This window comes from Ruditapes philippinarum, unplaced genomic scaffold (assembly GCF_026571515.1).
Source record: "Ruditapes philippinarum isolate M1 unplaced genomic scaffold, ASM2657151v2 ctg239_1_1_1_1, whole genome shotgun sequence".
NCBI classification, from domain to species: domain Eukaryota; kingdom Metazoa; phylum Mollusca; class Bivalvia; order Venerida; family Veneridae; genus Ruditapes; species Ruditapes philippinarum.
The window spans coordinates 51,691-64,146 of record NW_026858173.1 but is presented as its reverse complement, the minus strand read 5'-3'; the positions used below and the strand labels follow the sequence as shown (position 1 = coordinate 64,146).

The 12,456-nt window shown below is 32.7% G+C and overlaps 1 protein-coding gene across 1 annotated transcript; it reads left to right on the top strand.

Annotated features, from left to right (window-relative positions):
* Window positions 1-4,812: 4,812 nt before the first annotated feature.
* Window positions 4,813-12,204, top strand: LOC132752361 (uncharacterized). The gene is made up of 7 exons (XM_060742672.1): window positions 4,813-4,888; window positions 5,097-5,164; window positions 5,486-5,570; window positions 7,147-7,220; window positions 9,080-9,716; window positions 10,398-10,622; window positions 10,889-12,204. The coding sequence occupies exons 2-7, from the start codon at window positions 5,102-5,104 to the stop codon at window positions 11,107-11,109; spliced, it is 1,305 nt and encodes a 434-aa protein (XP_060598655.1). The 5' UTR covers window positions 4,813-4,888; window positions 5,097-5,101; the 3' UTR covers window positions 11,110-12,204.
* Window positions 12,205-12,456: the final 252 nt, after the last annotated feature.

Below are 12,456 nucleotides of genomic sequence, written 5' to 3'. Positions count from 1 at the left end.
TTTCTAGTTTACAGGGCTATTGCAGTACGCTACTTAAGAAATACATGTGTATGTTTTGCGCTTATTTGTTGAAATATTTGTTTATTATATACTTTTAAAATATTCGATGAAGTATTTGTTTATCATACACTTTTAAAAAATTAAAAGAAATATATGTTTATTATACACTTATGATGATGATAACGATGATAATAATGCTGCTGCTGATGATGATGGTGTTGAAGATGGCGGTTGTGGTATTTACGATTCTGTCAATAAACAGTATTTGTGTATTGTGTACAACGTATTTTCATTATTTATGCGCATTTTTGGTAAGTGACAAATACGTTTTGGTTAGATAGTAAAACTCAGTTCAACCGAATATACCGAATATGTCACTCGTCTGACAAATCCGAACCGAATATGTCACACGTTTGCCATATTCGGTCCGTGGCATATACGGTCCGACAGTGCCCTTTTTGATTTAAGCATTCCATCTACGTTATGGGGTGAGAATTTAAGATGGATATAAACGTGTTTTTTATAAGACTTTGTCAACGATTCTGGATGAATGACTAAGACAAATACATGCACTTGAATATATTGTCTTCAAATTAAAACAATTTTGTTGCTGAAAATATATTCGTTAGTTGTGTTTCAGACGCACAACTGAAACTTCTTTTGTCAAATATATTAAGAAACTAAGGGGTTGAATCCCTCCGGTATAGCCTCGACCCTGTATGCGGTAAGCCGCACACTCGATCCACAGGCTGGTTACCATTATCATCATTTCTTCTAATAATGGTTACCCCTTCTCTTATCTTTACCTTGGCGTACACGTCACGTAGTAAGCACACTGAGTCACGGTCACTTCCTCACATTTATCAAGGCCTAACGGGAGGGCTGCTGTGACCATCTCGCAAGGGTGTGCTCTTTAAAGGGTTGCTTCTGCAAAAGGAGATACTTGTCGCCCCGATACATTTTCTCCGACAGAATAGACAGCTAAATGTGGAAAGACACCGAAGACTAGGACCTGTACTTTATATATATTTCGACAGCCAGTATACATTCTCATATCAATATAATGCGACTTGAGGGAAGTGACTTTCATGTTACTTTGTCTTAGTGAATGATATATTATAAGTTTTCAAACTGAAACACTAATGAAAATGAAATTGATTTTATAATTCCAGCTCATGCTCACTCATGCATATACCTTTAAAAAGTAAAATAGGTCCGGTTTAATATGCATAAATCCCTGACCTGTTTCATTCTAATTATCCAATAAGTGGATACAATAAGAATTTCGCTACAACATATCTGTAAACAAAAGAGCACAATGTTTGTGGTAAATATATTGTTATTCAAATAAAAGGTCAGAGTAGGAGTCTATCAATTCTCTGATATTTCAAAAGTTTAGTTCTGTAACCATAACAAAAGGTATGAGGGGTGTTCAAATATGAATGCAACTATGCCAATATCTCGCTTTTAACCACGTTTTGTATGAACTATGTACATGTATCGCATAGATGGTTGGTAAAGCTCTCAATTGAAACAAAACATGTGTAAATCAGTTCAGTCTAGCTTTGACAATAGCTCAATTAACGCTATCTAATCATGTATAATAAAGCTAAAATGGTTGGGGAAAAGTCTTTCACTGACCAAATACGGTCCTATATCAAGAACCACAGTAGACTGTATCCTTAGTATACAGGCGGAAAACATATTTAATGAAATATGTCGTGTTTATGGGAACAATGCATTTTCTTTTTCATCTGTCACACGGTGGTGTAAGAAATTTGAAATTGGTGTGGATTCAGTAAAAGATGCACCTCATGCACGCCGTCCGAAAACTGCAACTTCGCCAAAAATGGTTAAAAGAGTAAAGGATTTAATTGCTACTGATGTAAGATTTACAACTAGGTATATATCTAAATGCGTTGGTATCTCTGTAGGAACCGCTCATACAATTATCAGACGTGTTTCAAAAATGAGAAGGATAAGTACCAGATGGATACCCCATCTCCTTATTACAAAAGAGAAAAAAACTTGTTGGATAAGAATCTCCAAAAAATTGTTGAAACGGTTCCCTAAATACAACAATCACTCTTTCGCAAATATCATCACTGGCAATGAGACGTTGGTTCACTTTTATGAGCCCAAACGAAAGAGACATAACAAAATATAGGCAACCAAAGGAAGTCCTTGCATATCAAAACGCATAACGAGCGTCAAAAAGGTCATGTATGTAATTTTCTTTACCAATCAAGCACCTGCTATTCAAATTACCGCACTAAAGAGTAAATATGTAAATTTAAATAAAAGTAAATTTACAAACGCAATAGCCTTCATAAATCAAAGAAATATTTCAAAAAACGTCGACCAGCAACTAGTATCCGTTGCATGACGTACAATGCTTCGTCACACAAAGCGGCCATTGTACGAGAAAATCTTAAACAGGAAAAGGTTGTCGAGCTTCCTCACTCTTCTTATTCGCCAGATCTTGCCTCTTGTGACTTTTTCCTATTTCAGAGGCTCAAGAAACACCTTGCTGGAAGAAAATATCAAGCGCGAAAAAATCTGGGTTCGGCAATTTTCCAGTGTCTGAACAATATACCTCGAACAAATTATGAAAACGCGTTTGAAAAAAAAGGATTAAAAGACTAAAACTTTGTATATCACATGGTGGTGAGTATTTTGAAAGATTGAGATTATTATTTTGGCACTGTTTGTTAAGCACTTCAAAATCTGAAAATTGACCCGGTTGCATTCTTATTTGACACCCCTCGTTCTATGCTCATCCTTGAAGAAAATTGGTTAATCACATAAATCTATTGAAATCTATGAAATTCTTACTGAATATGTCTTATTTGAATAGAAGAATAAATAAACTATGCAAAGGAAGCTGCCTTCCCTATAACAGGTCAAGTAAAGCTGGTATTTTCTAAAAAGAAAAAAAAATGCTAGTTTTTTAATGACACATAGTATGTGTAGAATGTTAAACGTAACATGTCTACTTTGTGTGTTCTTTAAAATACATTTATTTTATATTTATAATGTGACTGTAATTATCAATGTTTTCTTATATCAAATGAGCATAGTATATCATTAAAGTTATTAACAGTGATAAGAATCCCTAATGGAAAATACGTAGACTAAAATCCAAACGGGACACAGAAGAATAAATAACATTATATACACTTCTGTGTTTTCAATATATACATCATCGATATGTACACTATAGGCGCGTCAATGAAAAATACGTCAATGAAAAATTGTTCTTTTTCACTTCAAACGGTCTATATTTTTGGTATGTGATAAAAAGAATATTAAGTTCGTGTAAGTTGATTACTGAATGTATTGAACTCATTCAATAATATAATATAATTTTATTTTATTCAACTCGTTCGATAAATTCATTATTAAACTTATACTCTATTAATCAATTTGATTGCAGATGGCCGTGTCACACGCCTCAGATTTACCAATGAAACAGTATCCCGGGGAAATTTGAAATTTGTTGATGTCTATTAATTAATAATTGCGTAAAATTAATTTGATAATAGTCGGAAAAAATATGTATCGAACACTATTATAATTGATGCATCCAGATTATTTTAAATATGCCATTACGGGATTTCAACATATGACAGAAACAGCTTTTTTCATCGGTTGAAAAACGCAATTAACATAATATTATGCCTTACAGATTTAAATTAATTATTGACAAGATTATAACTTCATGTTTATTACATACATGTATTTGAATTCACGCTAGATGGGTACCAGACTCCTGACTGATCACGATAACGAGCGCAGGCGACACAAGTCACGGGCGTTGCTCCGCAGACATGCTACAGAGGTTGATATTATAAAATATTTTGATCCACCGCCACCAACGCTGCATGGTGTGCAACAACGAGTATTTTAAAATGCTTTGCAATTTATTGTGACGTAGCATTAACGTTCACCATGCGCCAGCATATGATAGGTGTATGTGTATTTCTTCATTTACATGTATTAATAGTTATTTGTTTAAAATAAACAACACATATTTGATGTAGAAAAACTAGAAATTCTGACAGTTTTGTTTGTTTTGACATAATTAAAAAAAAACGGCAGAGATGTAACAAAGGTCTACGTATTTTCCGGACATCCCTCGTACATGTACTTCATCTGCTCTTAGAAAGTGAGTCCAATTTTGATAAAAGTAATAAATTTTACATTAACTAATACCACACCATATCTGTAGCCCCGGCCACAAAAGCTGAATGGGGAATGCAAATAGAAACTATATAACATGGAAAATGAGCCAGTATTTAACCCATACATCTGGCTCATTTCCTTGATATTTTTTGGCTAATCTGGCAATTGGCATGTAGCTTTAAAAATATCATAAGATTACTACATATCTACATGAAATGGAAGCTTTCAATTAATGATCTTTCTTCAGATTAATCAGATCAATTCTATCAAACCGAATTTCAAATATACGTATAATCACATTATAGAGGGAAGGGGTCTTATTGAATTGTATGTCACGTCTGATATCCGAGAATATCTAAAATGTTCGCACAATTATATTCTTCGATGTATTTTAGAGAAGCGCGACACTAATTTCTCAGTCCAGCATTATGTACCTCATATATACAAGTCGATGTCGAATTAAACGTAATTAAGAGATTGCCCAGAAGCAGGAATATTATGTACATGTTCAAAATGAACTAATATATAAAAGCTGCACGATCCAGTTCAGTAACACAATAACACCCCTCAAACTATGAACGCTTCATGTCTAGATACACCCGTGAAAGCCTGACCTACATCTTTACGTACTCCTACTTCCGGGGGTTTTCCGATAAGGAGAATCGAAAACGAAAATAGACACGGAGAATAAGTTATAAAACAGGTAAGTTCTGGATTTTAGCAGTTTTAAAAACATATTTATAATTAACTTTTATTTGAATGATGCATTCACAATTGATCTGTGCTTTAGAGATGTTTAATTACTTTAGAATCTAAAATATGTATCTATGTAAAATCGATTCGCTCCGGCTTAATTTCGTACAATACTGCGGAGTAGAGCTAATGTGAAAAATAATTTTTAATTAATTTAGAAAACATGGGAGGGTCTTATGCAAAGGAAGCAGATCATGTTCTTAAGAGTGACGTTGAAAGATTAAAGGTATACTGAGGCTATGTTTTAAGTAGAATTATAATATTACAGTATTATAATGTAAAATTGTTCAATAGACAAGTTTAAATATTGATATAATTATGTTGTTTAAAGTAACTGTATTTGTGTTCTTTGATGATCTGTTTACATGAATATATTCTCATTATATTGTGTTTTTTATATTTAATTTGTTTATTTAATTACTAAAACTATAAAATATATGTAATTTATCTTACCATATATTGATCGTCAGTTTTTGCTGGGACATTTTTTTCTCTTTAGTAATGGATGACATTTTGATATAATTCAGGTTTTGTATTACACTTTCAGAGTTGTATGTATAATCATGAATGTAATGTACATAGCATAGAAGCTAGTGTAAAAGCGCAAGATGCCTCAGCACAGTTACTAGCTGGTAAAGTACTTGTTTTTGATAATTTATTATATTATTATATATATATACTTAAATGCTAGTGAATTTATTCTGCCATAACCTCAATGTGCTCTCCACTAAAATAATTATTATCAAAAGCTTAACATTGCCACAATCTGGAACGTATAGTTATACTGAAATGTAACAATACACTTTTTAAAAAAATCATAATTATCTTTATTTTTGTGTATTGTTATACCATTAAATTAAAGAAAACACTTTTAAGCTCACCAGAACCGAAGGGTCAGGATAAGCTATTAGTATCAAAGGGGGATACACCGGGGTCCGGCGTCATGCATCAACAATCATCTTCTTCTCTGAAACTAATGAGCAGATTTACCTCAAATTTGATCTGTAGCATCTTTGTGACAGTCACACCTAAATTTGCTCATGCCATTTCAATTGGCCCATCTTAGGGGTCAAGAGAGCTAAAAATAGAAAAATCTTTAAACATATTCTACTACTAAATAAAATAATTGATCAAATTTGCTCATTTTAATTTGATTGGCCCCTTTTAGGGGTCTCTAGAGCTAAAATTAGAAAAAAATCTTTGGCAGAACTTATTGATGGATGATTACCAAACTTTGTCTGTAGCATCCTTAGGTAGCCTTTTATCAAAGCTTAGGGGCCGATAAAGCTAAAAAATAGAATAGAAATACCTTAAACGTCTCCTTCTACAGAAAATTTGATGAATGATCACCAAGTTTTGTCTGTAGTATTCTTAGGTAGTGTTGGCCCAATTGGCCCATCTTAGGGGTCAAGAGAGCTAAAAATAGAAAAACCTTTAAACATATTCTACTACTAAATAAAATAATTGATCAAGTTTGCTCATTTAGTTTGATTGGCCCCTTTTAGGGGTCTCTAGGGCTAAAATTAGAAAAACCTTTAGCAGAACTAATTGATGGATGATTACCAAACTTTGTCTGTAGCATTCTCAGGTAGTGCTTTATCAAGTTTGCTCATATTAATTTGATTGGCCCCTTTTAGGCTAAAGTTAAAAATTGAAAAATCTTTGAAAATCATCTCCTATTGAAATAATTGAAAGATGATCACAAAACTTTGTCTGTAGCATTCTTAGGTAGTCTTTTATCAAGTTTGCTCATATTAATTTGATTGGCCAATTTAGGGGCCGTTAAAGCTAAAAACAGAAATACTTTTAACGTCTGCTGCTACAGAACTTATTGATGGATAATCACCAACCTGTCTTCAGAATTCTGAGGTAATCTTTTATCTTTTATTGAAAAGCAGTTGTTTCTGGTGAGCGACTCAGTGCCATCATGGCCCTCTTGTCACTTTTTAGTATTATCAGATTTTCAGAAATTAAGAACAAAGATTTTTAACCTGGTGAATACATTAAGTATCTACCGATACATGTTTTGCGAATAGAAATAAATTTATCTTTGGAAAAGGTTAGGATGACGATTTCACCTTTAAAAGTGACAAAATATATAATGACGAATTACTTCCGACCTAAGAATTGAAGTATTGTCTTGTCTCAAAATGTATCAATGTATCGATGATATCACTAAACACACTGTGTTTTTTTCGTCCTTTTCAGAATTGCAGAACACCCCTGGAAGCAATGTCAGCGGGACGTTGGAGAAAACTGGGGTTATTCTGAATTCCACGCAGGTAGTTAGTATAAACTTATGAGTTTAAAAAGTCGCGGTATACTCAAAGAAGAGACCAAAAAGCGCGATACAGAAATATTGTCAAAGTCAGATGATTTAAATTTGATTTATGATTTAAGGTGTTTGAATAACACAGTATGCTTCATCTTGGTGACAGTAAATTGTTTTCTTGCATATCAGATTGGTGTTTCCGTTAGTTTTCACGTATGCCAGATGAGTTCTAAAATACGTCCCTTGGGAACCCTCCCATGGGCGGTAACTCGGCAAGCCTCGTTACCGTCCAAAGAGGCTTCATAGAAATCTTCACCACAATCAGAAGGCGTGTTGCACACCTGAACAAGTTCTCTAGGTCAAGGTCATACTCAGAGGTCATAACTTGTTACAAATATTCACTATTGCGAAGCGGAGTGTCGCGCTCTAAATTCAGATCCTGCAACCAAGGTTAAGGTCTCACAAAGAGATCAAAAGTCAGATAAAAAGTGGAGATGTATATAGGAACCATTAGGTCATAATAGATTGAGGGATTGAAACACAAATGGTCATTATGATGACTACAGCTGTGATACATGTTATTTAGGTTAATATTTGCAAGGTCACTAGATATGATGAAATATATCCAGATATTGTCTGGAGCATATCTCATACATGCATGTAGGAATTTTAATGTTAGAAGTATTCACCGCCATAAGACGCAGTGCCCTGTGCATGAACCAGATCTCTAGATTAAAGGTCATTGTCAAACTTAGATCTCTTTACAAAAAGCTTGTCTGGAGCAAAACTTCTATATGCATTGAGGGATTTTAATATAACTTTTTTAATCATTGTGAGCCTGAGTGTCACATATTAAATGCAGGTCACTACAACCAAGGTTAAGGTTATATATAGGGAGGTAGCATTTCAAATGAAAATATGTATAGGGCCAACTTGCTTGGAATGCCACAATTCATATCGCCCACATCTCCACCTAAAGCTTCTGTGAGGGGCGTATCTTGTGACAATGTTTTTATATTTAAATACCTTGTACTTCACTTTTTTCCTTCTTTTGAATTTGATTATAATAATGGGTCCAACTTCGTATCTTAGGTTTTGGACGGTAGTTTGCACTATACAGTACCGTCCATGAACAGGCTTAATCAAACCGAGCCTGCAACATTTTCAATTTTGGCGTTGTGCTTTCTTTAGGGATTCTTATTTCTCTCTATTTTGTTTAATTATATGATAATGGATATTTGCATTTTTGATCAGAATGATAATCATATAACTTAGTGTCAGGTTTGAAACTTAAGTTCACTTGTACACTAAAATTTAAGGCTGTATACCCTTAATGGGCACTTTATATATTTAACTGAAAATTCACAACATGGTTGAGTTTCATACCTTTAAGAAAATTTATGCAGAATTTACAAACAATGGACATTTGAAATTTTTTCTGAACTGACATAAAAAGGGCTAATTTTAGAAAGGACATTCGTAACAACCTGAAGATATCATATAGTTTACTTGGTATCAGACTTAGTCAATAAATATTTTTATAACAATTATATATTAATTGAAATAAAATAAAATCTTTAAAGGATCTTAAAGTGATATAAATATTTTTTAAAAAATAGAAAAAATGAGTAAAAGTTGACAAAGCTGCACCCTGAACCCACTACCCTCAGTTTTAATGCAGTTTACAATAATTATTATATAGCCTTTTTAATTAAGATCATTTCATTTGATCATTTGAATAGTACCTAAAATTGGAATTGAAAAATATGTGTAATTAAAATATTTTCTTTTTGCTGCGTTGCAATTTATTTGTTGAATTCTTCTATTTTTCAATTGTTCTAATGTTAATATAATGTCATTTACTTCCAGACTTCATTGAGCAATCAAGTAGGTGCTTTATGTGGAAGTTTTATTATACTTGATAAATGTATAGAAGACATCTCAAAACGCTACAGCTACGAAACAGAATCGCCGCCTGGAAATACAGAAAACAGAAACACAGGAAGTCAGATGCCAGCGGCATCAAAACAGGTCAGCCACGTGCATACATCCAAACGATCAAGCTCTAATGAAAGTTTAAAGAAGGATGCAACGTCAAGAGATGTTGATAAAGATGAAAAAATAAAATCGTTAAAAGCGGAAAACGAAGCTATTTCTTCAAATATCAATAAATTGCAAATGTCGTTAAAAAGATCGGAGGACAAAGTTAAACAACTTGAATTGGAAATTAATACATTGCTGAATTTTAAGGAAGAGGCACGTCATGCTATACATGAGAAATATGAATTGGAAAAGAAGTACATAAAATTAGAAAATGACAATAAGCGTCTGAATACTGAAATACTAAGTCTTAAGCGCAAAACTGATGCAATGGATTCCCTCCTGTCAAAGCTTGATCGATCGGAAAATGACAAAAGATTCCTAGAACGGACTTTAGAGCAACTGAGGCGACAGGTTTATGACCTCGAGGAAGAGAAACGAAAAGTCAGGGAAAGAAAAAAGATTGGTAAGAGGTTTGATATTTTTTTGTTAACAACACATCGCATTGATGTAACTAAGTCAGATGCAGTGATTTTTGTTAAATTTAATGTAAACATAGAAAATGGACAAGTGTTAAGAAAGAAACAACATGAATTAATATAAACCTAACTATTCTCAATTTGAATGATATTGTTTGCGCCATGATATCACGCCTTAAAACAAGATATTTTACAATCTACTTTGTTTCAGAAACATTATTTTCAAATTTCTCTAAAATCATACATCTAGTTTTTCTTTACCTACATAATTATATATTTTTCTTTCATTAACAATATAAAAGTAGCGTTTTAACATTAAGTTTATGGTTTAGTCTTACGAAATTGGAGATATGGAATGAGTGTAGACTTTTCTTAATACATTTATTGAACGAGTTTATTTTAATTATAATATGCGATCATCTGTCGAGCCTAAAATTAGTCTTTTCAACGATATATCAAAGCCATACAAACATACTATATAAATCATTGAATCTGTAGTAAAGGCAATTCTTGTTTCATTTATGCGCTTATATAACACTGTAACGCCCAAATGTTACGTGTTTTACTTATGCCTGTATAATGCTTGTATAGCTCCTCGTTAAAAAGTATCATAACGGTTTCAAGGAGTCGAGTATGAAGGTTCATATACATTCTTAAGAAATTCTCAGTTCCAGTTCAACTGTTTTACCAACGAAAAGATGATTTGATGGCGTTGGTTGTAAACGAGCTATCTAGTATGCTTGACACACAGATGCAAACGAAGGGTATGCACCTGGAAATTATCAGATGTGAAAACATTGCAAACATACAACCTGACAAGCCTATCCTTGTGTTGTGTATAAACTCTTCAAGACTGGGTACAGATGCTAGTACTGCAATTGAAGGTGTTCAAAGTAAGTATAGAAAATACGTTTTGATCTGTATGTTTTTAGAATAGACTTGCTGCTTAATGCAATTTAATTTATCTCTTTTCCTTTCTCTAGAGCATGAAAATATTAAGTTGCAAAGTATTCAGTTACTGATTTTTGTCAGCATCTCTGAATTGAAATGTTGCAAATAAAGGTAACGGAGAAAGATATGCTAGATATGTGATTTGGAATGCTTGAATACATGTACTTGATTACTTTGTTTTCAAAGGTCTTTTATTGTTCTATTGTAGGGTCTGAATGCACAGCGTTGTTGATCTTTCACCACAAGAACATTCATGCTTTACCTAACCAGCCAAGTGACCGCATGCTGACTTCATCGGAATTCAAGCAACTTGGTTGCATAGTTGATTTGGCATTCCTAACTGGCAAAGGAATATATACATGTGACATGAATAATGTAGCGTTATCTTACATTGAAGGCTTTCTACAAAGGAATTGTCCTGCCAAGTAATACCTTTGACAGTGTTGCTATTCAAAACACTCCTTTTGAGACAGAAGCTATCCGAAACATTGTGTACTGTAAATTATAAAACATGTAGATATGGTTAAAATGAATAATTTTCACATTTACTACTTCTTTTTTTGTTTTCAGAGATTCTTTTGCATAAATTAAAACATTCGAAATCAATGTGATCAAGAAATTTGAAAAGGAATGAATGAGTTTCTACATAATAATTAAACATTTCTATACAAATGAAATGAATACCCAATATAAAAAAATGCAATTATTATAAATGTTGTGTATGTTGATTGATAGAATTATCAGCAATATGTATTGCGAGGTAAAAGGGGTGGCGCTTAGATAAACACGCTTAGCGATTCTGAAGTGAAAATATTTAATATGATTTCAAATATTACCAATACTACTTATCAATATTGAGAACTGTGTACCGCTTGTCTGGAATGTTCATGTCATTTTGCTGTTTTTAATGATACTGTAATAATTTGCTCTATAAATGTTATATTTTCAACTTCTGATATTTACTCATCCATTATTCATTTACAAGCAACTGATATTGTAAAGCGTTTAATAGTGATATCAACTGCTAAAATAGTTGACAACAATGTGCATTCGGTATCCTGATGTTCTTGCAAGTCTCATTTGATATTTAATATATAGAACTGAGTTGCTTTTGTAGAATTATATTAAACCATCATCCCGTCTACACAGGCTAATGTCAAAGAAATAATGGCAAATTTACACAATGAGGACAATAATTCACCATTAATTTTCACAATTTGAAAAAGCAAAATTGGGCCAAGCATTTTACTTTTGCTATAAGGTTTAGAGTGTTTCAAGCCTTGAGGAATGGCATTGATTAAATAATGGTATTGTTCAAATAAATGTTATCGTTGTACATGCATACTTGCCAATGACTTATAATTTATCAAAACAGATGGCGAATGTTAACCATTTTGCAGTATGTTCTGTTTATGTAGAAAAAAGAAGCACATCAACAATTGCATCTTTAGTTAGACCACATTGATTTAGTATGCTATGATGTTTACAGTAGGCTTGTGGTTAAAATAAAGTGTAATAAACTTGTCTCTGTTATTTTGATATTTGATATCTATTTACATTATAAAATTATTTTTCTTGTTGTTTTAAAGTCACGAATGCTCATTTGTAAATCATGTTTTTGATGCTTTAAAACACAAGGAAAATGCAAATGAAGTGATAGCGGGAACTGATCTTAGCAAATAATGCTGTTTTAACAAATATTAATCCAGTTTGTAAACATCTGATCTCCACGCCAATTTCTGTAAAGTTCTTTTACACTACATTCTGTATACAAAG